Below are 27660 nucleotides of genomic sequence, written 5' to 3'. Positions count from 1 at the left end.
ACTTTTCTCGCAAGACAATTTTTAAATTTCAGAGTTATTGACATTATGCTTACGGTCACTGATAAATATTTAGTGCAAACAGAGCATCTCTATACGAAGTCTGTCTTCCTCAATAAGTGCTGGAAAACGCTTACGACCATTGAGTTAGGCCCTGCATTACTCACCTTTCTTAATTCAGTCTGTGTTATCATTATTTTCTGGCCTGAGTTTGTCCAATAAAGTATTGCAAATTAAAAAAGTGCGTTGAAAGTGGTTGTTAAATTTTCTGCTTTGTGCTTTATCGAAAAAGCAAACATATTTTTTTCCTTGATAAAGCAGTAAAAAATAACCCGGCGTTGGAACAGCTATTTTCTCTAGATACGATCAGAACGTACATAGCTTAAATGTCTTCAACCGAAGTAAAGCTATCGCGGCTGCTAATCTTAGCCCAAAAGTTTAACAACTTTTACCTTTCAGGTAAGAAAGCAAGCCAATGCAATAACCTAAATTAATGTTATGATTTTCAGCATTAACCAAAGTTAATGGGACTTATCGATTATTTTATTTCCATATATATATGTTCTTAAGTATGAAATTGCTTGAAAAATTTAAATGTATTACATGTACATATGTACATATGCGTATCTATAAAACAATTCTCTGTGACTGTTCTAGTTGATATGGCTGTATCATGAGTATTCCCAAATAACTAGGTATAGGGTTCTGAGCAAGATCATTTTTAAAAATTTGTACACACAACGTTACCTGAATTACATACATTTATACAAATCATATGTAAAAATCCTTTTTATATATATAAATACATAAATAACTAAAATAGTTTACAATGAACTGATTTACGAACTGGGCATGTGTTGCACATCAACCAAATAATGATTATTTAACAAACGAAAGTTTTATTATCAACTATTGAGAAGAAAATGTATGTATTTTATATTCGAGTAAATACATACCACTATATATAAAATAATATAATCTCATGAAAATTTCCTATTGTTGCATATAGAATGGGGATATTTTAAAAAGTGTTTTTATTTAGTCCAATTCCTTTTTCACTGTCGCTTTTATTTCTTGATAACTTCCAAACGTGCACTTTACCGAAGTATGCCAAAAGTAAAGAAAATTTAAAGTACCTAAAAAACTTTCTTGAGAATTTTTTTTAATGAGCATTGGATTTATTGAAAAAACAACCATTAAAAAAATGAACATTCAGCACTATTGATATCATCTGTTTCAACTTTGTGGACTAACCGAACTTTGTGAATTTATTTAACGGCTGCGTTCCTCACTGTGGTTTACAAACAAGATAGTCTAAAAGGACAGGCAGAAACCCAGCCGATAATTATAACTGTTACTCGTAGAGTAAAAGGGTATACTAGATTCGTTGAAAAGTATGTAACAGACAAAAGGAAGTGTTTCTGACTGTATAAAGTATATGGGTAATTCTCTGATGTCGCACGCGACATTTGTACGCATTCAAACTAAAAACAAACATGTACAAAGACTTAATTATACACTTTACTCGTAGAATAAAAGGGTATACTAGATGATAAGTTGAAAAGTATGTAACAGGCAGAACAAAGCGTTTCCGACCATAAGAAGTATGTATGTATGTATGTACATATATATACATATATATTCTTGATCAGGATCAATAGCCGAGTCGATCTGGCAATTTTCGTCCGTTTGAACGCTGAAATCTCAGGAACTACAAAAGCTGAAAGTTGAGATTAAAATGTTTTGATGTTTTTTCATTTTTTTATTAGTCTTGAAAATTTGTCTCGATTTGCCCAAAAATTTTGCCACGCCCACAAACCGCTAAAAACTTTCACTGTTGAAGAGCCTCCTTCGCCTCCTTTCACTAGCTGAGTAACGGGTATCAGATAGTGGTGAACTCGACTATAGCGTTCTCTCCTTTTTTAATTTTAAAATTAATTTCAGACAACAAAATATCTTCAGTAAAGTTATAAAAATGTACATGTTCTTATATGAAAAACTTATTAATTTGTGCAGATGATATTCTACATAAAATAAAAAATATTTTACTTACCATGTCGCACGCGAAATAAACAAATTTTAAAAACAACGATGTGCGTATATTTAACCAAAATATAATTTATTAAATTTGATGTCCAAATATATATTTTGGACAGAAGATTTGAAGATCACTGGACAAGAACTTCAGGCGCACTGATAACAAATGTTCTTTTTCGATGTCTAGCGTACGACAATAATAGAAACTGATAAGCCCATGAGAAATTTACGGTAACTAGTTATCGCATCGATTCTTTCATATTTTGTATATATTTCTTAACTATATACCTTTATGTAATATAGGGAATATCGATTCATAGGGACTCTCTTTAATAAAAAGAATCAAATCAAAACGTACGCTATAAATGTATTACACAGAACTTTTGTACTTCGGTTTGCATCGAAATATTTTAAAATGTGTTAAAGTTAGTTCTGGAAAATTGTATATATTCTTGATCAGAATCAATAGCGAAGTCTATTTGACCATGGCCTTCCGTCTCTGTATGAACGTCGAGATCAGCTAGAGAGCTGAGATAAAGAATACAGTTTCCACATACAAGACGGAGTGCCAGTTTGTTGAGCCATGTTGCCCATAAACCGCCACAAAACTGCCACGTCCACAATTAGAATAAAATTCTCTCTTAGAAAAAATATGTTGGTATTCCTTATTTGTAATACTATTGAAAATATCGTGTGTTGAACATTGCGCTCTGCAAACAAATCATGCTGTTCGAATTAATAGTGGTTTGGGCTGGTAATGTAATGTAACTCTCTTAAGGGGAGAACTACCTTTAAGGGCCGCAAAAAGATTGTTTATGCAGTCGCTTTGTAGGGATATGAAGAAAATTCTTTTTATATCCATATAATATTTATTTAGAGTGCTGCCCGAGGTAATTAAAAAAAAACTTTCCAAAAATGAAAATTGTATTTCAACGAAGTTTACAAGAGTCATATCGCCGCTGACATCATAATTTTTTAAGTAATGTTGGTTACAATTTTAGTCTAAAGTCAACAAACTACAACATTCCCCTACACGAGAGGGGTTTTTGTCGTCAAACAAAAATCGAATTCGAAAATTAACCCTGTCTAACAGGCTTCAAAAATCAAAACTCGTGATTCGTTGTAATTGCTGTCCACAAGTGTCTCATAATTGTTAGCTTTTAAAATCTTTAGTCTATATAAAACAATATTATATGCCCTTTAAATTTATTTCTAGATAATGAAAATCGGTTCAGTAGTTTATTAGTTATCACTTACACAAATATAAAAAACATGGTTTCCACGGACGTGCGAAAGAGAATTTTCAAATATAATAAAGTTTCCATCGACATGAAATGAAATAATTTTTTTCGGAAAGTGGATTCAATACTTCCGTCTAGGGCGTTGGAGTGTATGGACAAAAACTTTAAAGCATCAAGATGTGTAACGACATACTATTTTTTTTTGTGACTGACTCTAGATATGCTCCAGGCTTTTTAAAATTTTTGGTAAACAGCTCTAGAGACAACTGATATTTTTTACTTAATAAAGGTTATTAAAATAAAACTATATACCTTTAATACGTGTATTGATAAAAATATAAAAATAAACTCAAAAATTAAAATACGTAATTGTCAAAAACTCAAACGTGAACATGGACATTTTATTTAAAAAAAATGACGATTGATTCCTAATTGAGCAAGTCTTTTCACTTGCAGTGCTGGACAGTGGTATAGTAGATGCTCTTCCGTTTCTTCCATTTCTTGGTCCCTACAGCTACGGTAGAAATCATTATACGGGGCATTTAGTCTGCTGGCATGGGTGCCTATCGACCAATGCCCTTTAATGACTCTCATAGCAGTGCTGAGGTTTGCTCTGGTCAATCTTAAAAGTTTTGACGTTCTCTTTAAGCTTATTTTTGGCCATATTTGGCGTGATAGGCGTTTGTGTGGTGTTTTCCCATATTGTCTGTTTGTTGCGGTTTTTCCTAAGTAGTAGTTTGCAAGTGGCTAAAGGCATACTCATGCCCTCCATCTCTAGTATGAGTGGCGCGGTTGTGCCTTCTCGAGCTAGTTCATCTGCGATGCAGTTGCCTTCTATGTCCCTGTGTCCGGGGGTACCCATATAAGGCTGATTACGAATTGTTGTGTCATCTCGTGTAAAGATGATCGGCAATTTGATACTGTTTTCGAGTGACTAGAGATAGATACTTGGCTGTCACTGAAAATGTCCCTTATTGCTGCCACTTCAGCTTGGAAAACGCTGCAATGATCGGGGAGTCTGAACGAGATGCGTAGGCGGCCTAGCTGTTCGGAGTAAACTCCTCATCCTACTCTGTTCTGTAGTTTTGACCCGTCCGTATAGAAGCATATAGCATTCTGGGGGCCAGGTGTTCGTGAGTTCCAATCGTCCCTCTCTGGGATAAATGTGTTGAAAGGTGTTTGTATGTACTCCGTTGGAGTGCAGTAGTCTGTCCTGGAGGGGACTATTTGAATGTTTTTTAGGATACTTGAGTGACCCCCTTCTTGTGGGTTCCACTGTTTGGTATCGCTAAGCCTGATTGCCGCTACTGTAGCCTGTTCCATGCCAGCTAGTTCCGGGCTTGCGAGGTTGAGTATGGCATTTAGGGCTTCTTTTGGGGTGGTTCTTAAAGCACTGATGATGCAGAGTGCCGCAGCTGGATTTCTTTTTCAAAACCGGCCACCATACCACGACTCCGTACAGTAGTATTGGTCTGACAATGGCCGTATATATCCAGTTTACTGTATAGGGTGTCATGCCCCATTTGAGCCCTATTGCTTTCTTGCACGTGAAAAGTGCAATTGAAGCTTTTTTAAATCTGAGATTCAAGTTCCAGTTTAGTTTCCTGTCAAGTATTACGCCCAGGTACCTTGCGCTGCTACTGAAGGAAAGTCTATGATTGTTGAGGATAGGTGGGACTAAGTCTGGTATATTATACTGCCTAGTGAAGAGAGCCAGCTCGGTCTTTGAGGGGTTGATTCCTAATCCGTTATTTTTGCTCCAGCTGGACCAAACACTGAGTTTTTCGCTCATAAGATCGCATAGCCTTTGGGGGTATTTGCCTGTGAAGATGATAGCAACGTCATCCGCATAAGCTATCATCCTGCAGCCATTGGGACATTAATTTTTCTATCTTGGAGACGAGAGAGTGTAGTGCTGTCTCTGTCGATTTCCCTTTCTTGTACGCGTTTTGCGTGTCTGTGATAAGACTTGGGTTGAGAGTTGATCTCAGATGCAGGGCGATGATTCTTTCAAGGGTCTTTAGTAGGACAGATGACAGACTGATTGGGATATGAAAACAAATCAAAAAATTTTCCAAAGTGTGGCCGAGGCAGTTTTGAGTGATTTGTAGGCGTTAGCGTGGGCGAAATTCACAAGACTAATAAAAAATGAATGAATATCAAAACCTTTTTCAGGAGTTTGGACAGTTTTGGGCGGTTTTTGGGCGTTATAGTGGGCGTGGCAACATGGGTCAATCAAATTGCGATGTGTCTATGTATTTGGAGTCTGTAAGCTTAATCTCAACTTTCTAGCTTTTGTAGCTCCTGAGATCTCGACGTTCATACGGATATCAAGAATATATATACTTTATATAGTCAGAAACACTTTATTCTGCCTGGTACATACTTTTCAAGGAATATAGTATATTCTACGAGTAACGGGTATAATAAGATAGAACTCTATAGGCGTGTTCTCGACTTTCAGATCCCCGTTACTCAGCTATTGAGAGTGCGAACGAGAAGTTTGAATTTTTTTTGGCATGTAGATAAAAATTGAACAAACAATTAAAATAATCTATTTTGAGCGGTTTGTAGACGTTAGAAAAGGCGTGGCAGCATCAGGAAAAAACTTTCACCCCGTCTCTGGTAAGTGTATGCCTAATCTCAATTTACTAGGTCTTTTCTAAGATCTCATTAGGACATGTCAAGATAGGATTATAGGGTAATGTTATGTATCTACCTATTTACCTACACCGTGTTATAACAGACAGACCTTTCAAGGCGAACTTCATGATATTAAAGACGCTGTCACGCAATTTTATGGAAATCGGGGGCCTTTAATTTAATGGCGGGTAAGGCATCACAAAACTTTAGAGAAAGAAAATCTTTGAATGGGAATGGTCGTTGCAAGCACTGGCACATAAGGACCCAGACATACCCGTAGTTACAGAAAACAGCCCACATAAAGTTACGATAGAAAAATCTCGGATACTTTAAAACCGCCTTGAAAATTAAACATGCCAAGCCAAATGGAATTATAACAACAAAGTAACAGCTCTAATCAACAAATAAACGAATATATAGCCCACGATGCCATTGCTATAAGAAGTTTCTTCAAACGCGACGTCGCGTCTCTCGACCAAGCCGTAGAGAACATTTTTTCAGCCATGAGTAAAAGAAGAAAAAATCAGAGGACCTGAATACTACTATACAAAAATTGTTAAATAGAACCCCTTCTGCGTTGACGTTAACTTTGAAATAACTTCGGTCCAGGATTCCCTCGCCGGGTCTTCAGGGGCGCACATGGACAATAAAATCAAAACCCCATTTCCTGTTTATCAGGATTAATGGTTTTTCTTTACCTTATCAACATATCAGCCTTTACGTATGTCACGGATAACATTAAACAAACACTGTTTCTGCTTCACCCGGTCAGAAATGTATATGGGTCCTCGCAGTCTTCAGAAGAGATCGTTAATCTATTTTGCATTAAAAAGCTTGAAAAGTGGGAAAGCGCCATGAGCCCACAATGCCCCGGTCGATGCTTTTAAAGCCATCGCTGATAGCAGACCCCATATACTTTTCAATATGTACAACAAGTACATGTACCACTTCCCGATCAGTGGAAGGTAAAAAGGATGGTCCTGATAAGCAAAGGTAAGCGCAAGCTCTTAACCCTATCTGCATGTTAAATACCACCGAAGAGGTCATGGAAAAACTGATTATGCCGCGGCTAGAGCAGTTAGTTGAAAGAACTGGAGGCAATCCGGTCTCCGAATACAGAAGTCGGTTACGCAGTCCTGGCAAGCAAGACGTTAAAAATGTTCTTAATAATGTCCACCCACATGATTGAGGCGCTAAGCAAACACATCCATATCCCAAAATTCCTAATGCGACTAATACACAGTTATTTACAGCAGGAGTGTCGTTCGCACACAGAAGACCATATAGTTAAAGTCAGTGTGGATTCAAACCTAAAATTTCGCCACAAATTTATTATAATAGAATTCGACATAAATATCTGGGTAGTCGTACGGACAATCGGACATGGCCAGATCGACATGACTATTGATCCTGATCAAGAATATATATACTTATATGGTCGGAATCGCTTCCTTCTGGCTGTTACATACTTTTCAACGAATCTCAGCACCTAAATTAAAGAACAATAAATACGCCTTCATATATATACGTTTACTTTTCACCGCTCGAATTAGCTTCCAAATAAAAATTTTAAAACCGGTACCCAGGGAACACCGCGTGGAGGCCGTTGACATAAAACGTGGTCGATTTAACCAAAATAAATTTTGGGGTCCTACGAGTCGACTAGAGTTTTCAAACTTTGTAAAAGTTATAAAACTCAATTTTCCCCAAAAATTTGGTTTCTCCGTAGCACACGTAGGCTTACATATTGTTATTACTAAATAAAATTAAAAATGTTTTGATATTTTTTCATTTTTGTATTAGTCTTGTAAATTTCTATCGATTTGCAAACCAACTTTTTGCCACGCTAACGCCCACAAATTGCCAAAAACTGCCAGTGTTTAAGACTCTCCTTCGCACTTCTACCAGCTGAGTAACGGGTATCAGATAGTCGGGGAACTCGACTATAGCGTTCTCTCTTGTTATTTATTTTATCGACTCCATGTGATTCCAACGAGTTGCGGAGAAAAGGAGGGTCCACCCGGGCGGAGATCCGCGACGCCCGGGTATGGCTTCTTAGAACAGGGGGTCGCCAGGTACCCTGAGCTCTCCGTTTGAGACTGAGCTATTTTGTGACCCGGGCCCTCAGTTAGGCTGAATCTCGGCACGGGTCGAGTGACACATTAGTCCAGCCCGGGACGCCCGACTACCATTTCCCAGCATCCTCTGGCAGGGACATAACCTTGCCAGGGAACCTGTTTCCAGCCGCCCTCGCGAGGAGAGTATAGTCGGACTTCCGGGTGTATGGACAATTACGGCGTGTTCTTCTAGCAAGCTTGAAACTACACGTTATTCCCCTTGTCCATCACCCGACTGACGGGTTGCTTAAATTAAGTAAAATTGAATGATTATTTTTAATTATTTGTAAAAACAAGGTAAAAATAGATGAAAAAATGACAAATAATAAAAAAAACAAGAGAGAACGCTATAGTCGAGTTCCCCGACTATCTGATACCCGTTACTCAGCTAGTGTAAGTGCGAAGGACAGGTTTGGCGGTTTGTGGGCGTTAGAGTGGGCGTGGCCAAAATTTTTTGGCGAATAGATAGAAATTTACAAGACTAATACAAAAATGAGAAAATATCAAAACATTTTTCAAAAGTGTGGGCGTGGCAGTTTTGTGCGGTTTGTGGGCGTTAGAGTGGGCGTGGCAAAAAGTTTTTTTGCAAATCGATAGAAAATTATAAGACCAATACAAAAATGAAAAAATATTAAAACATTTTTAAAAGTGTGGGCGTCGCAGTTTTGGGCGGTTTGTGGGCGTTAGAGTGGGCGTGGCAGCATGATTCGACAAACTTGCGCTGCGTCTATGTCCCTGGAGTCTGTATGCCTAATCTCAACTTTCTAGCTTTTGTAGTTCCTGAGATCACAGCGTTCATACGGACGGACAGACAGACAGACGGACGGACACACGGACATGGCCAAATTGACTCGGCTATTGATCCTGATCAAGAATATATATACTTTATATGGTCGGAAACGCTTCCTTCTGCCTGTTACATACTTTTCAACGAATCTAGTATACCCTTTTACTCTACGAGTAACGGGTATAAAAATAAACAATTTTTTTTTTACAATTTATTTATTTTTTGTTTTAAAAATAATAAATATGCATCATATTACCATTTTCAGAGAAATGAAATGAAAAGAATTCGTTGAAATTGGATAAAAATTAAGAAAATTGCCTCCAAAAACATTAATTTTCGAGTATAAAATCTACTATACTACTATACTACAATTTTTGTACCCCAAAAGTATTGAAGGCGCCACTGTGCGACGTTGCTCGATGGAGACTTCTTGAGTTGTCCACATCACTTGGAGTCGACTTTTCGACAGACTTTTCATAGCCATAGGAATGATGTGGATAAGCTTGTCTATTTAGTTATTAATCAAAGCTACTTTGTAAGCTTATAGGTGTATGTTTTGAAGCCAAGCATATCCGAAATAAACAGAACATACAATACATTAATATAACCTATTTGTGCGTTCTTATTATTATAATCCTAAGTGTTTCATATTGGTTGTCTGCCCATTAAACTTTGGTGACCCCGACGTGATCTCAGTATTTATCGAAGTCTGTAACTTGGTTTCGTTATTATTTACGAACGTTTAAACAATATGCATTATTCGCTGTCTTTTGCGGGCGTTCGGTCGCTAAGCAAACTCAAAGTTCATTATACAATTTACCCAATCCAAGAACAAGTCTTAATATCTTCCGTTATAACCAGCGCTAGCGAACTAAAGCCACCAAACATAACCGACATATTAACAGCAACACCAAGATGGAGAATCCGACCGATCGAGGCTACTATTTATTAGTACTGTACTAGTAAATTCTACCGTACCCAAATATATTATTATAAACAGGTCCGACCCAGTTCTCGACCTTGCAAGAGTTTCTCCATTTCTTATTAAAAAACCATTTTGACTTTGCATGCGTAGGAGAAGTCGAAGACTGCAAAAAGCTTAAAAACGGAACACTTCCCAAGAAAACAAAAAAGAACTTACATGCTAAAAGACTTATGTAGCTAAAAGCTGTTGCCCGCAACATCAACACTTCCGTAAGTCTCTCTCCTAACACAACGAAAAGTGTAATTTACTCAAACGATCTGCGAGGAATTACCGAAAATATTATGCTACTTGCACATCAGCAAGTAACTAAAATAAAAAAGATTTTGAAAAAATCTGATCTCAAAGAAACCGGCCTTGTTATTGTTCGAAACAGATTGCAGCAACTAGTCATGCGCGAATACCACTGCACTAAAAACGGTCTTCAGGTCTTTCATTTCGCCCTTTTTTTTCTCTCGCTAAAGCTGTCGCGTTATCTATTCAGCTTAACTACTTTTGTAAGCTTAGGCCTATACGTTTTTATTTTGAAGCCATGCTTTCTCTTAGGCAGTCTGCATTTCCGAATAAAATGGAGCACAAAAAAGATATGTATATTTAACCAATTCGTGCATTCTAGTTACGTGTCTTCCCAACAATAATTTGGTTCTGTGAAAATCTAAAAATTTATTAACAAAAGTAAATTTGGAAGTTGTCCAGGATCTTAAGACGGATTCTTTCATCGCAGCACTGAGATTCATCACATCCTTCGAGGCAGTACGCTTACCATATGGAGTGACAAAGAGCGAGCTTGCCGAACTGCGAGAGCTATTTTTGGGCGAACCGCACACGGCATCGATATCTTCCGCCTGCTTAGCTGACGGGATCGATTGAAAGTTCACCCCCCCGCGTGCCCTGAACTTTGTGGAAGGCTGCTGCTAAGTCGGCGAAATTTCACTTCTTCACAGTCGTCGGTGCTTCTATCTTCGATGAATTAAAAACTCTTGCGTATGAGACTTCTGCCATCCTTAACTACCGTCCACTCTGTCCAATTTCAGAGAATGCTGAAGTCTTGAGGTACTAACGACGGAGCATTTTCTAAAGTTACACAAAGCTACACAAAGTTTGCTCAGCATCAGATGGTAACGGGTGACACAGATGCCAAAATACTTCTGGAAAAGATGAAGCTGCGATTAAGTGACCACACTACAAGAAAAAGCCAATATCAAAGTTGGAAGCATAGTTTGCTGAAGGAGGACAACATTCACCATTGAGATAACAGCTTGGGTGCATCCAGGAAATCATACCCAGCGGGGACGGCGTCATCAGGCTAGCTATGGTCTGTAAAGCTACGGGTCTAATCAAGAGAGCCGTTGCCAAACTAGCAGTTTTGCCCTTCGATTTCGATATATTTGGAACCGTACCTTTTCCAACGGGGGAGTATGTTTGGAACGCCTAGTGTAGGCCTAGGAGTACCACTGCACCTGCGGCGCTCTTCGAATCTCTCTTTTCGCCCTTCTTTCTTCTCTTGCTAAAGCAGTCGTTATCTATTCATTGATGGCTTCCATGACAGAAATGGGAAGAGTTCGAAAGCTCCGCGTATCGTAGAGCATCTGCAAGACTGCACCGGGTTATTATACCCGTTACAAGGATACAAGAGTATGCTAGATTCGTTGAAAAGTATGTAACAGGCAGAAGGAAGCGTTTCCGGCCATATAAAGTATATATATTCTTGATCAGGATCAATAGCCGAGTCGATCTGGTCTGTCTGTCCGTCCGTATGAACGCTGAGATCTCAGGAACTACAAAAGGTAGAAAGTTGAGATGAAGCATACAGATACATAGACGCAGCGCAAGTTTTTCGATTCATGTTGGCATACCCACTTTAACGCCCACAAACCACCCAAAACTGCCACGCTCACACTTTTAAAAAATGCTTAGATAATTTTTCATTTTTGTATTAGTTTTTTAAATTTCTATCAATTTTTTCCACGCCCACAAACCGCGCAAAGCTGCCACGCCCACACTTGACAAATGTTTTAATATTTTTTTTATTTTTGTATTAGTCTTGTAAATTCCTATCGATTTTCTAAAAAAACGTTTTGCCACTCCCACTCTAACGCTCACAATCCGCAAAAACTGTTGAAAAGCCTTCTTCGCACTTCCACTAGCTGAGTAACGGGTATCAGATAGTCGGGGAACTCAACTATAGCTCACATGTTTTAAAATCGAATCGGCCGCGGCTGCGCTGCTCGCAGAAGTTGGCATCGGCCGGACTGCTTATGTGTACATATCTATGCTCACTTATACAAAGAGCGTGAGCGCGACAGAAGTTGTACTCCGTTTGTGCTCCGATCATGGGAATTTGCTGTAATTTGCACTTTACACACATTTTACGAGCCCGTCAGCTTTAAGGTCAGGCCTTTTATTTTTACGTAGATACAGTGTGTACTTGCTACAGCGATATAATGAATATTAAATTGTTATTATTTCATTCAAATGTTGACCGTGGATCCGACTTGAATGGCTCTATTTGCGACACTGATGTATTGGTAGGTTTAGCAAAGTTTCTGGGTAATCTTCTGCCATTTAGTGAGACGTAATCGTCGTAAGTCGCGAGGAAGGTTTCCGCGATTATCTGTTTGTGTCCAGTGCTGTCCACTACATTCATGGTCGCGTTGTTGATTACTGCAATGCAATCTCCGATTACTATCACGGGCGCCAGGTGACCGGGGCGTGTGGCACAGTGTGCGACGGTTCCAGATACCAGTTGTTGCGCGCATGAAGTATTTTGTATTTTGAAAGTGGTGCTCACAGTAGCAGCGCATTCACGTACAGCGAAGGTCCTTGTTCCGCAGTCGGCCACCGTATTACCCTCTTCTAGATCTAATATTACGTTATTATGCTGGACAGGAAGAATATCTATTTTTTTACAGCTTAACAGAGGTTTGGGATATTTGATCAAAAAGTACAATAATTCAGAATTTTGAAAAGCCTTTATATGGGAGACCTCTAATATTGGTGAGTTGTTCATTTAATAATTCTTTAATGTCGATGCTGTCTAGTATAAGGGGGCTGATTAAATTTATTTTTGCGAGTGTAACAGTGAGGATTAAGTCCTCAAGGTTAGTAATTATCATTATATTCTTTGCCAAAATAGTTGCATAAAAATGTTCGACCTCTGCATCTGGTTTCAAAATGTTATTGATGGTCCTTAAAACGTCATTGAGTCTTTGCTGGAATTTAGTGTTGATCTCTATCTGCTTGCTTTCGGATTCTATTAACTGATTTTGTTTGAATTTTATTTGTTCCCAGCCATCAAAATCTGGGGTTCCTGCAATTGCCTTAAGGGCACTACCTATCATGTTAATGCTACGTGCTTGTCGGTGATGAACGGTCAAGGAAGTTATTAAGGATGCTATGTGCTGTATTGACATTTTGGCGAGACAGAGCGTCTGCTACCAAATTCTCCTTTCCGGGTTTATAAATTATGTTCGCGTTGTGCTCATCAATAAAGGCTTTCCAACGCTTTTACCTCGTTACCCCGCAGTGTTCGCGATATCATTGCTATCGGGCGGCCGTCTTGAGACAGTACCGATCCCATTCCGTAGCCAGACGCATCTGTTGTGAGGTCAAAAGGCTTTTTGTAATTTGGGTAGGACAACATTACATATTCGGAGGCCAGTATATTTTTTAGCCTTTCGAAGGCTTCATATTGCTGTGGTGACAACTCGATTATCACCTTTCTTGAGTAGTTGGCACTTTCGCCCTTCAAGATATCTGTTAGGGGCCTTGCGATGTTGGCAAAGCCCGCTATGAAGCAGCTATAGTAGCGTGCTAGACCTAAAAATGCCCTAAGAGCGAATAGTGTTTTTGGTGGGGGAAAGTCCTTAATAGCCTTAATTTTATCGGGCGAGGACTGAATCCCGCCTCTGCACACTGTAAATCCCAAATATTCCACGCTTTTCTTTTTTAGCCCGAAGTCTACAAAACTCGTACTTCCCGTTGTTGACAGAGAACGCTGTCTTTTTCCTGTCTCTTTCAACCAATTCGATCTGGTGAAACCCTGACTTAAGGTCCAGCGTAGTAAAATACTGAGCCTCGCCCAAATTTGACAATATAGTCGAAATGGATGGGATAGGGTATTTGTCGTCGGTTGTCTTATGATTTAGTTTCCTAAAATCAATAACCAGGCGCTTTTGTTTGTGACCCGCTTCGTGGATGTTTTTTTTATCGACGACCCATATCGGGTTATTGTAAGGAGACTTTGACGGTCGTATTATGCCGTTCTCTAGAAGTTGTTTAACTTCTGCATTGACAAAGTCAGACACGCCCTTTGGATTGAGTAAACTGGTTCGTCATCCGTTGGTATGGTGGCAACCGTATTGTTGTACGGTAGGGACTCATTAACGTCCGCAAATGCCTTTACCATTTTTTTTTTATCATACTATCAAAAGTGAGTCTGATAGCAGGAGGGACATCTGCGTCATTAATTCGGATGTGGTTCACCTGTTGACATTTGGTGAACTCTATTTTTTCCATCCCATGGTCATGTTTAATGACGTTGTTTGTCAGATCTATTTGAGCATTGACCTGTTTTAAGAGGTCAAGGCCAATTATGCCATCGAAGTCATTAAGTGACTCTAGCATGAAAAAATAGGACTTTACGTCGAAAAGGTAGATGAGGCATTTCTGCTCGATCTTAGTGTGCCCATGAATTGATTTGACTTGAAAAGGGCTGTCAACTGACACCCAATGTGCCAGTTCGGGAAGGGGTTTTATAATTTTTTGAGGCCCCTGTGTCTATCAGAAGTCTGATAATTCGCCCTGCAACCGTTCGCCTTATGAACGAAAGCAGGGAGCTTCCGCTAAAAAATTACAGCTTTCGGATCCGGACAAATCGTCCTCAACCTGTGTCCTGTTATGCTGGGACCGTGACTCGTAGTCACCGCTACTATCTTCTTGGGGTAGATGATTCAGGTTTTGTTGGGTCCTCATGGACTGGTCGACGTAAATTTGGTCGTTCCTGTAGCCCTTTGAGGGTTGCCTGTTGCGAGAGGAGGGCCCACCTCCATTGGCTCGGGTACTCGCCCTTGGAACCTTTGGTTGTTAAAGCGCTGTTTTGTGCTATTTGGGTTTTGCTGGTCATTTCTATCTTTTTGGTTCTATTCGAAGTAGGGATTCCTGTTTTGAGGATTTTCTTCCTTTGCCTGTTGGGCGTTCTGACGCCAGTTCTGAGACTTTTGCGAATTTTGTTTTTAGGGTTTTTCCTCAAGGTGTTTTGCAAAATTTGCTGCGAAAATGCCTCTCTCGTTGCTTGATTCGGCCTCTTGGGCTAGAGCTAAGGCTGAGGGGAGGTCTATGGGTTGCGCCGGAAAGACCGCCCACTTTAGAGATTTTTTTAATCCTGAGACGAAAACGTGAAGCGCGTCGTTTCTAAATTTTTCGTTTAATATAGCTGCTACGACGGGGACGTGCGTCATTAGTGTTTTATTTGTCAATAGTGTGAGTTTTTTTTCGACTTAATCGAAATATTGTATAAGTGGCAAGTTGCCCTGCTGAAGCGTGCTTAGTTGCTGTTGGATTACGTGAACCGGTGTCTTGCCCGCGTATGTGAAATCTAACCTAGCAATAATGGCTTTAAAATTCAACACTGTGTTGAATGAGGCCAGCACAGCATCTGCTGGTCCCCTTGTTTGTTTCAGCTACTGCCTGGTAGTGTCTTGAGGTGCCGTTGTATGGCTCGAAGACTTTATAGGCTGCGGAAGCGGCTTGCCTCCACGAAACATTGTTTTCTGTCTTTCCGTCGAAATGGGGGATGGATTTTGCAATATTTAAGGGCTCGTCGCAGCGGGTCCCTGGCACTATTTCAATTTCTTGGAAAATTTCTATCTGTGGTGCAGAAACTCTAGCTTTATTAAGTTGGTTTGTCAGGGAGGCTATCCTCTCTTCAAATAAGCGACCTTGTTCCTCAAGGGCTGCCTGCACCTTTGCCTCCATCCGGGCAACCTGATCAGTATTCAGTATTAGTTCGTTACAACTACTGTCGTCCGCTCTTTTTTGGTATTGCCCCGGACACAACATAAAAGATTCAAATCGTTTCGAAATTAATTTTTGTTTAAGCTTATAGAGGTTCTTCAGCACTCTATTGCAACAGGCAGAAATTTATTTTAGTTTGTTTTAATAAACACTAAAATCTAACACTAGACAGCTCTGAGTATTTTATTTACGAGGGTCGTTTGATAAGTCCGTGACTTTTTGAATAAAATATATTTTTTTCGTCAAAGAAGCGTTTTATTTCTCAACATAATCTCCTTTTAGCTCTATACATTTAGTCCAGCGTTTTTCCAATTTTTTTATTCCTTCCAAATAATAGGTTTTCTCAAGGCCCTCAAAATAGTCGTTTGTTTCTGTGATGACCTCTTCATTTGACCCGAATCTCTTACCGCCGAGCCATTTCTTCATGTTTGGAAACAAAAAATAGTCACAGGGGGCTAAATCTGGAGAATATGCTGGATGGGGTAGCAGTTCGTAGCCCAATTTATGAAATTTTGCCATGCTGACTACACACGTGTGCACCCGTGCATTGTCCTGATGGAACAGCACTTTTTTTTTCGCCAAATGCGGTCGTTTCTGCTTCAAATCAATATCGAATCTGTCCAAAAGCTCTGAATAATATTCGCCGGTGATCGTTTTACCCTTTTCAAGGTAATCGATGTGAATGATACCTTGTGCATCCCAAAAAACTGTGGCCATGACCTTGTTGGCCGACAGACCCACCTTGGCCTTCTTTGGTGCACGTTCACCCGGAGAAACCCACTGTCTTGATTGTTCTTTGGTCTCTGGTGTGGTGTGGTGGATCCATGTTTCGTCTACGGTAACGAAACGGCGCAAAAATTCGTTTGGATTGCGGTTGAACATCGCCAAACACTCCTTTGAAATGGTCACACGGTTGCGCTTATGGTCGTGTGTGAGCAATCGCGGCACCCATCGCGCGGAAAGCTTTTTCATGTCCAAATATTCATGTAAAATGTGATGTACCCGTTCAGTTGAGATGCCTACAGCCTCAGCTACCTCACGCACTTTCATTCTCCGATCATCCAATATCATTCCATGGATTTTGTCGACGATTTCTGGCATGACGACCTCTTTTGGGCGACCTGAACGTTCGGCATCACTTGTACTGGTACGACCACAACGGAACTCAGTAAACCATTTCTTAACCATTGAAATTGATGGTGCAGAGTCCCCATAATATTTATCAAGTCTTTCCTTGGTTTCGGTGATGGATTTTTTACGCAAAAAATAATGCTTAATTAGCACACGAAATTCACTTTTTTCCATTTTCGTTAAAATTCACGAGATCGTCTGCTTTCAATGCCTATAAAACGCAAACCAAAAAACGCAGCTTTCTCAAAATTTTACAGTCAGCTGTTAATCGATAACTGCTGACAGGAGCAGTGTTGTATTTAGAGCAGGTGCGCGGCAAATACAAAAAGTCACGGACTTATCAAACGACCCTCGTACTTAAAATGAACATCTCACTTACATTTTTTTTGATATGAAATACGAACTTCGATCAAGTGGTGGGGTGGCCGCTGCGATGTGCTGCTTCCCGTCGGCCGCTCGTATTGTTGATTTGTTTTATTAATTTGTTCAGCTCTTTTGGCTGGGGGTCTTAATTTTTTTATTCGTTGTGAGTGCGTATTTTTATACCCGTTACTCGTAGAGTAAAAGGGTATACTAGATTCGTTGAAAAGTATGTAACAGGCAGAAGGAAACGTTTCCGACCATATAAAGTATATATATTCTTGATCAGGATCAATAGCCGAGTCGATCTGGCCATGTCCGTCCGTCTGTCCGTCCGTGTGAGCGCTGAGATCTCAGGAACTACAAAAGCTAGAAAGTTGAGATTAAGCATACAGACTCCAGAGACATAGACGCAGCGCAAGTTTGTCGATTCATGTTGCCACGCCCACTCTAACGCCCACAAACCGCCCAAAGCTGCCACGCCCACACTTTTGAAAAATGTTTTGATATTTTTTCATTTTTGTATTAGTCTTGTAAATTTCTATAAATTTTCCAAAAAACTTTTTGGCACGCCCACAAACCGCCAAAAACTGTCAGTGTTGAAATTTTTTCTTCGCACATCCACTAGCTGAGTAACGGGTATCAGATAGTCTGGGAACTCGACTATAGCGTTCTCTCTTGTTTGCACTATTTTTACACTATTTTTGCGGTTTTTTTCCACAAAATTTGTTTTGTTATTCACCTTGAATCGTACCGCAACTCTTTGCGTTAGCTCGAAGAGTTATTTCAGTTAGATAATAGAGTAACTGTTTACTTGTTGATTTGGTTATTCACTTTATTGAACCGTACCGCGACTCTTTGCGTTAGCTCGAAGAGTTATAGTATTTGGGTTATTTTCCGTTTGGGCGCCCATTAACGACACCGTTTATTTTAAGTAAGGAATTTTTTTTTGATTTATTTATTATATCTCGGCAAGGTAACTTTATTTGTTTTTATTTGTTGTACTTGACAATTGGAGAACAAAATTAAAACTGGAACTTAGGGCGAGTCTCTAGTTTCGGCTGCAACTTTGTCACGACGGCATCCGGCGTAACAGCGTTGTCAGCCAACTTAAGCTTGCGCGTGTTACCTTCTACAACCTAATTGAGCTTCGTCGCTGAAAACAGCTTTTCGATAAAAATGCACACTTATTGATAATAAAATTTAATAATTTGCAACCGTTGGTCGTTTGTATGAAGAATTAATCCATTGTTAATTTTTAGAGCAATCTGAAGATGATTGGCAGAGAAACAAAACACGAAACGTACATGAGCTATTTAAACCATTGTAGCCAAAATGATAATAGATAAAAAGCACTCTTTATGTGTACAAAGTAAAATTGATCTAACTATATTGGCAAGATTATCGTAACCGGATACAATTTCATTTTTTAGACTTATTCACTTTTATTTGATTTGGTTGCTGAAAAGGTATGAAGTTTCAGGATTATCAAACTTTACAAATTCGGAAGTCGATTTAGCTGCTTTTGAAACATATGTGTAAAACATACAATTTTGATGGCGGATTAAAGTTTTAGAAGCTAAGTTTATTCATTGTCGTACGATTCCCGAATCACATAAACTCACGAAACCATCAGGGGTATTTAGGGAAGCGTTCTTTTGAAATTGGTATGGAATAGACGTGGAATACAAAATACTGGACACCCCTAAACTTAAGCTTCTAATTTATTTCTGGAGTCGCAGAGGAGTTTATAGTGAACATGGGATGGCATAGAACCAGAAGAAAAAATTTGCTGACCTGGGACAAAGACCCACTTCTCTAAATGTATTTTGACTATACAAATATCATTCATAGGAACTTGTTTTAATAAAGTTCTAAAATGTTTGCTTTTTGTTTTATATTTTCGTATATTTTTTTAGTTGCCCGTAGAGTATACTAAAAGAAGTGTGTGACAGTATAGAAATAAGCGTTTTTTCTGACCCTTTATGGTATACTCACTTCCATTTATCTGTCCGTATTTCTGTTCGTTTAGAGTACATTTGTTTATTATTTTGGTAAATTTCTTTATTACATTAAAATTGGAGCCAGAACTAGACCAAAAATGATTAAAAAAGTTGCTCTTATTTGCCTTTTGTATTAGCCTTTGGAGCCTAATGATGTCTCTTGGAATTTAAGAAATGTTAAATTTTTACAAATATCGCGTAATTCAGCTGCATCTATTTCCCTCCCTCTTATTTTATTATCTTGCGTTCTTGGGTCAAGTCACCACGTTGCGAACCAAAGGAATCCAGGCGCGACGCCAAAACCAGATTTTTCTGTTACTCTTTAGTAACGTTAACTATTGGTTATTTTGAATTTGTCGACGACTTGTCGCACTTCCCTTCCGTTTCGTCTTCACCAAAAGGAAGCAAGTAGGGTTAAGCGGCAAGTTAAGAAGCGGACTTATCTCGTTCCTAGAGATTTTGGGTTACCTAACGGCTTTTAAGGTTCATTTTTTTAAGCATTGACTTTAATAGTGATTATGGCCGATAATGTAAAGTAGTGGAGAAACTGCCATGGTGGTTTAAATCAGCTTGGTGTGTAAATCAGGTCGTTTCTTTGGGCCCAATGATTTCGATGACCTTATCGGCGAATTCGTTGGTTTCTTTTGGTGTTTAAGTAACGGAGAAATTAGTCAAATTGCACTATTTAGGATATGTTTTTAAATTTTTGACGACACCATGAGAGTCGTCTGAATCGCTGTCGTTTTCGATTGCGCTCAATGCGTCAATATAGACGGAGTGACGGACGGACTCGCACAGATTAAATCCCCTAGTTATCCTGATCAAGAATATTTATAGCGTCGGAAACGATTCCATCTACATGTTTATCTTGTTCTTCTACTTTAACGAGAGAGAACGCTATAGTCGAGTTCCTCGAGTATCTGATACCCGTTAATAGTGCGAAGGAGGCTCTTCAACACTGACAGTTTTTGTAGGTTTGTAAGCGTTGGAGTGGGCGTGGCAAAAAGTATTTTGGCAAATCGGTAGAAATTTACAAGACTAATACAAAAATGAAAAAATATCAAAATATGTTTCAAAAGTGTGGGCGTGGCCAGTTTGGGCGGAGTTATTCAAGAAAACATCCCGATAATAATCAGGTCCATCTATTAGTTTCCTATATTGTATTTTATCATAACTTCAGTAGTTGTATTAGTGGGAGTCTAAAAAGGCTTTAACAGTGGACATTTATCTTTTATCTATAATTATTCTACAAAGGAAGAAAATAAATAATTTTAATATTGTTAAATATTTAAATATAAAGCAAGAGAGAAGTTTTCTCGACTATCTAATACCCGTTACTCAGCTGGTGGAAGTGAAGAAGTTTCCACACTGACAGTTTTTGGCGGTTTGTGGGCGTGGCAAAAAGATTTTTGGCAAATCGATAGAAATTTATAAGGCTAACAAAAATGAAAAAATATCAAAACAATTTTCAAAAGTGTGGGCGTGGCAGATTTGGGCGGTTTTTGAGCGTTAGGGTGGGCGTGGCAAAAAGTTGTTCTGCAAATCGATAGAAATTTACAAGACTAACAAAAATGAAAAAATATCAAAACATTTTTGAAAAGTGTGGACGTGACAGTTTATTGCGGTATGTTGCGTTAGAGGGGGCAGGGCAACATAAATCGACAACCTTGCGATGCGTCTATGTCTCTGGAGTCCGTATGCTTAATCTTTTTTTAAGCTTTTCTAGTTACTGAGATCTCGACGTTCATACGGATAGACAGACATGGCCAGATCGACTCGGCTATTGATCCTGATCAAGAAATTATATACTTTATATGGTCGGAAACTCTTCCTTCTGCCTGTTACATACTTTTCATCGAATCAAGCATACCCTTTTACTCAACGAGTAACGGGAATAAAAATCACTGAGAATAATATAAATCTACATGATATCAAATCACATAGATAAATATAATATTCAAGAGCAGGGAAAACCATCCGTAGATGGTATAAAATTTACGAAATATGATATCGATACAAAAAAAATCTTTCTTTACGTTACGTGACTATTAAAGAAATCACTGAGGATAATATATTCACGATGGATTGGACCCATCGTGTATTCGGGAGGTGAATAATCGTTTTATATAACCATTTGTTATCTTCTTGTCGTTGTTAATTGCCCTTTGGAACTTCAAATTTGCCTTTTTAAATTCTAAACTGTTTTTGTTTTTAAAATAATTTAAATTTATTTATTGTTTTTTGAAAATTGTAGTAAAGAAACTTCACCACGAATTTGTCAAGGTTAGGGGAAAGATGTGTTTCGTGTGCGCCGTTTACCCGCTTTGTATTAACATTTTTATTTGAGTGCAGCTTCTTTTTTGGCATTACTATTGTAGAGCTGGGTATTTGAGTTGAAATGTGTGATTTTATTGCTAGAGTTCTCAGTCTGGCCGCTGCCATTAAGGTTGTAGACCACTTTCCATTTACTTTCCGGGCCTAATTTAGCATAGGCAAGCGAAAGATCAATATGCGTGAAGTTGTTGTGAGTGGAGTAGTGAGTAGGGGATTTATCGTTTAGGAAGTCTGGAATATCATTTGATCTATCAATATGGCCCGTTTAAATTTTATTTGTTGTTTTTTGAAAATTGTAGTAAAAAAACTTCCTGGATCCACCATGAATTTGTACGGGTTAAGGGAAAGATGTGTTTCGTGTGCGCCGTGTATCCGTATATGGTATTGCCTCTTGAGTTGGCTCTGGGGGAACCCCAGTAAGGATGCCAGCTGTTAAAGTTTCCACTAGGATAAGTAAGTAGTAGTTTTGAAGGTTGCTAAGACGGAATGTTTTGGCGATATATGGGTTTCCTATAGGGCAATGATATGTTATTTAACCTATTTAATAAGCATTTAAAGTTGGCGTACTTGTTCCTATAACCTTTAATGTTCCATTGCAATATTTTAAACATTAAAATAGTTTATTGGGGATATAAATGGATTAGTAAATTTGGTAGTTTCCATTTCGCAAGAGTCGCTCGACGCGTCTCCAGACCTGTTTTTTTTTGTTTTAGTTTTATTATTAACTGATGAGTATGGGGGTGGTTTTGTTGTTCCAAGTACTAAGGGCAGTTTTATTGTCGAATTTTTTTTTTTGATTTTGTAGAAATCAATTCTTATTGGATTTTAATGAATCTTCTGTTAATAGTGTTGTAAAAGTGTTGTAATATGCCACCCTTACGGTTATAATTAATATACATATGCTGTTTATTTGTGTTCTGGTTTGTACGGAGATGCAGACTGCTTAAGCGAAAGCTTGGCTTTAAAATATAAACCTATAGGCATAGGATTACAAAAGTAGTTAAGCTGAATAGATAACGACTGCTTTAGCAAGAGAAGAAAGAAGGGCGAAAAGAGAGATTCGAAGAGCGCTGCAGGTGCAGTGGTACACCTAGGCCTACACTAGGCGTTCCAAACATACTCCCCCGTTGGAAAAGGTACGGTTCCAAATATATCGAAATCGAAGGGCAAAACTGCTAGTTTGGCAACGGCTCTCTTGATTAGACCCGTAGCTTTACAGACCATAGCTAGCCTGATGACGACGTCCCCGCTGGGTATGATTTCCTGGATGCACCCAAGCTGTTATCTCAATGGTGAATGTTGTCCTCCTTCAGCAAACTATGCTTCCAACTTTGATATTGGCTTTTTCTTGTAGTGTGGTCACTTAATCGCAGCTTCATCTTTTCCAGAAGTATTTTTGCATCTGTGTCACCCGTTACCATCTGATGCTGAGCAAACTTTGTGTAGCTTTGTGTAACTTTAGAAAATGCTCCGTCGTTAGTACCTCAAGACTTCAGCATTCTCTGAAATTGGACAGAGTGGACGGTAGTTAAGGATGGCAGAAGTCTCATACGCAAGAGTTTTTAATTCATCGAAGATAGAAGCACCGACGACTGTGAAGAAGTGAAATTTCGCCGACTTAGCAGCAGCCTTCCACAAAGTTCAGGGCACGCGGGGGGGTGAACTTTCAATCGATCCCATCAGCTAAGCAGGCGGAAGATATCGATGCCGTGTGCGGTTCGCCCAAAAATAGCTCTCGCAGTTCGGCAAGCTCGCTCTTTGTCACTCCATATGGTAAGCTTACTGCCTCGAAGGATGTGATGAATCTCAGTGCTGCGATGAAAGAATCCGTCTTAAGATCCTGGACAACTTCCAAATTTACGTTTGTTAATAAATTTTTAGATTTTCACAGAACCAAATTATTGTTGGGAAGACACGTAACTAGAATGCACGAATTGGTTAAATATACATATCTTTTTTGTGCTCCATTTTATTCGGAAATGCAGACTGCCTAAGAGAAAGCATGGCTTCAAAATAAAAACGTATAGGCCTAAGCTTACAAAAGTAGTTAAGCTGAATAGATAACGCGACAGCTTTAGCGAGAGAAAAAAAAGGGCGAAATGAAAGACCTGAAGACCGTTTTTAGTGCAGTGGTATTCGCGCATGACTAGTTGCTGCAATCTGTTTCGAACAATAACAAGGCCGGTTTCTTTGAGATCAGATTTCTTCAAAATCTTTTTTATTTTAGTTACTTGCTGATGTGCAAGTAGCATAATATTTTCGGTAATTCCTCGCAGATCGTTTGAGTAAATTACACTTTTCGTTGTGTTAGGAGAGAGACTTACGGAAGTGTTGATGTTGCGGGCAACAGCTTTTAGCTACATAAGTCTTTTAGCATGTAAGTTCTTTTTTGTTTTCTTGGGAAGTGTTCCGTTTTTAAGCTTTTTGCAGTCTTCGACTTCTCCTACGCATGCAAAGTCAAAATGGTTTTTTAATAAGAAATGGAGAAACTCTTGCAAGGTCGAGAACTGGGTCGGACCTGTTTATAATAATATATTTGGGTACGGTAGAATTTACTAGTACAGTACTAATAAATAGTAGCCTCGATCGGTCGGATTCTCCATCTTGGTGTTGCTGTTAATATGTCGGTTATGTTTGGTGGCTTTAGTTCGCTAGCGCTGGTTATAACGGAAGATATTAAGACTTGTTCTTGGATTGGGTAAATTGTATAATGAACTTTGAGTTTGCTTAGCGACCGAACGCCCGCAAAAGACAGCGAATAATGCATATTGTTTAAACGTTCTTAAATAATAACGAAACCAAGTTACAGACTTCGATAAATACTGAGATCACGTCGGGGTCACCAAAGTTTAATGGGCAGACAACCAATATGAAACACTTAGGATTATAATAATAAGAACGCACAAATAGGTTATATTAATGTATTGTATGTTCTGTTTATTTCGGATATGCTTGGCTTCAAAACATACACCTATAAGCTTACAAAGTAGCTTTGATTAATAACTAAATAGACAAGCTTATCCACATCATTTTTGTATAGCTTTACAGGCTATACGGCTAATCGGGCAGAAGTGGTTCCGCTCAATTGTACAATAGTTTTAAAATTATATGCATCGTAGTGCAATTAAAAACAAGAGAGAACGCTATAGTCGAGTTCCCCGACTATATGATATCCGTTACTCAGCTAGTGGAAGTGCGAAGGAGAGTCTTCAACACTGACAGTTTTTGGTCGTTAGAGTGGGCGTGGCAAAAAGTTTTTTGGCACATCGATAGAAATTTAGAAGACCAATACAAAAATTAAAAAATATTAAAACATTTTTCCAAAATGTGGGCGTGGCAGTTTTGGGCGGTTTGTGGGCGTTAGAGTGGGCGTGGCAACATGAGTCAACAAACTTGCACTGCGTCTCTGGAGTCTGTATGCTTAGTCTCAACTTTCTAGCTTTTGTAGTTTCTGAGATTTCGACGTTCATACGAACGGACAGACGGACGAACGGACATAGAGGCCAGATCGACTCGGCTTTTGTTCATATGGTCGGAAACGCTTTCTTCTGCCTGTTACATACTTTTCAACGAATCTAGTATACCCTCCTTTTACTCTACGAGTAACGGGTAAAAAAAGAAAAAAAATTTTAATTTTGGTTTTAAAGTGTGAACGTGGCAGCGGTTTTCGCGGTTTGGTGGGGTGGTGTTCAAAAGCTTTTTGCAGATCGATAAAAAATTAAAAGACTAAAAAAATATCGAAACATTTTTCAAAAATGTTGACGTGGCAGTTTACAGTGGACATGGCGACATTGGTCCACAAACATGCGATGCGTCTATGTCTCTGGAGTCCGTATGCTTAATCTTTTTTTAAGCTTTTCTAGTTACTGAGATCTCGACGTTCATACGGATAGACAGACATGGCCAGATCGACTCGGCTATTGATCCTGATCAAGAAATTATATACTTTATATGGTCGGAAACTCTTCCTTCTGCCTGTTACATACTTTTCATCGAATCAAGCATACCCTTTTACTCTACGAGTATCGGGTATAAATATAATATATACAAATTTTATTTTATTTAAGAGTACTCAGTTTTAACTATGGGATTTAATTTACAAATTGCTTTTTATTTAAGGTTTTCAAAAGTGTGACATTCGCCCATTTGTGGTTGAGGGCCAACAAGTTGGTCTTATTAAGTCAGATGTTTTAAAACATCTCGAAAAGTATCCAGAGGTATTTTGCATTCGTGCTTGTGAGCAAACGAAACAGGTGAGTGTAATCTATATATAGAATGATATTAAAAACACTTTAACAACCACAGGGTTTGGTAGAGCTGAATCCAGCTTTTCGTGACTACAACGAGCGCACTGAGCAACTGGAAAAGGTTTTGCGTAACCTGCGCTCTGAGAATCTATTTCCTGCATTACAGGGATGGAGGGATGAGTATTTTGAGGTAAAAGCAGACTGCAAAGCCCTACTTAAAATGGAACGAGCAGCCACTCCGCTCTTTGGAGTACGCAAGTACGGCGTAGATATAAACGGTTACGTAAGGCACCCGACGCTTGGATTATGCATTTGGCTGCAGCAGCGGTCTAACACAAAAGAGACCTGGCCTGGAAAGTGGGACAATATGGTAGGCGGTGGACTTTCAGTGGGCTTTGGTATAAAAGAAACAGCCATTAAGGAGGCTTCTGAGGAGGCATCTATACCTTGCGATCTAGTCAAGAATTTGGTGTCCGCAGGGTGTGTCTCATTTTACTTTGAAAGCCGACAAGGCCTTTTTCCCAACACCGAATATGTTTTCGACTTAGAGCTACCACTTGACTTTGTACCTCAAAACGCTGACGGGGAAGTCCAGGCCTTCGAGCTGCTAACAGCCAAGGACTGTGTGGAGCGCGTTTTTACTTCAGATTTCAAGACAACTTCAGCGCCTGTGGTGATCGACTTTCTAATCCGACACGGGCATATAACAGCAGATGATGGTAAACATATTAATTGACATACCAGTCATTTAATACTTAAATATTTAATTATAAAGAATCTTTTTTTTACAGTGGTTGACTTCACGCAAATCGTTGAGCTCTTGCACGTGCCATTACAGTCCCTATATACGTACAAGGCTCGCTTTCAGCAATCCAAAAAGCAACCTCAGCTCTTACCAGGTGGTTCCAAAAACTGCAACTGTGCAATATTACAAAAAATATCAGTGGAGAACGGGCACAAGAAGGCAAATTAATCCGAAATGCAATGTCTTAAAAATAAAAAAATGAGGTAGGGCTACAAAGAAATATTAATGAAACGCTAAACAAAAAAAGGTTCATGTAATTGACGAAAACTTTCCTACAACTCCGCTTATATTGTGCTAGCGACTACATATATTTAACTTGCTTTACAGCAAAGTTCATAAAAACTACAACTTTCTTTCAAGCTTTTCCATTTCGGATTATCAGTCAGCTTTAACAAGTAGAATTATTACAAATTATTGAATATTTCATCACTTAAGTAGTCTACTAACAACTTTTTAATCTAATTCCATTTTAAGTAGATGTACTCGTTCGTATTGCTGTCCTCCTTAACAAAGAGGCTCAGACTGTATATAAAGTTTGTCAACTGTTATTTGGTCATACGTAGGCTAAATTTATCCAAACCAAAACCATCTAACAAATTAATGACAAGTTCTACGATTCTGCTGAAAAATTATATAAATTTTAAGATATGATTAGGTAGATTAAGAATAATAGTTATTGTTTTAGGGTATGTGTAGGTGTGGTCTTGTTTAGTTTTTTTTCATTGCTATAAAACTTTAATTTTCACTATTTTGTAAATATGATTATATAATTTCCAATATACTTGTCAAATACGAAGAAAAAATCCCAATTTTTTTTGTCAAAATATTGAATTTACTTAAACTTTTATATTATAGCAATGCGAATTAACTATAAGGTATTTATATATAATATCGCAAATTGCATCTGTTATTATATGTAGTAACCAAAGTGCTCAAAGTTAAGAGATACATTATTAGGTAG

General features: G+C 38.7%; 1 protein-coding gene across 3 annotated transcripts; it reads left to right on the top strand.

The window, feature by feature from the left end:
• On the top strand, nt 1-27660 carry LOC6540057 (uncharacterized protein YJR142W). 3 transcript variants are annotated; one of them, XM_015189324.3, is made up of 5 exons: nt 1-456; nt 507-566; nt 25767-25900; nt 25953-26613; nt 26686-27660. In XM_015189324.3, exons 1-5 carry the CDS (start codon nt 384-386, stop codon nt 26865-26867), a joined length of 1110 nt encoding a protein of 369 aa, XP_015044810.1. In that variant the 5' UTR covers nt 1-383; the 3' UTR covers nt 26868-27660. The 3 variants fall into 3 exon arrangements, with proteins under 3 accessions (XP_015044810.1, XP_002086925.2, XP_039233229.1); XM_002086889.4 differs by lacking the exon at nt 507-566 and having other exon boundaries at nt 5-456; XM_039377295.2 differs by lacking the exons at nt 1-456; nt 507-566 and adding an exon at nt 4593-6911.

Source organism: Drosophila yakuba, unplaced genomic scaffold (assembly GCF_016746365.2).
Source record: "Drosophila yakuba strain Tai18E2 unplaced genomic scaffold, Prin_Dyak_Tai18E2_2.1 Segkk2_quiver_pilon_scaf, whole genome shotgun sequence".
Lineage (NCBI taxonomy): Eukaryota > Metazoa > Arthropoda > Insecta > Diptera > Drosophilidae > Drosophila > Drosophila yakuba.
This window is presented reverse-complemented; position numbering and strand designations above follow the sequence as displayed.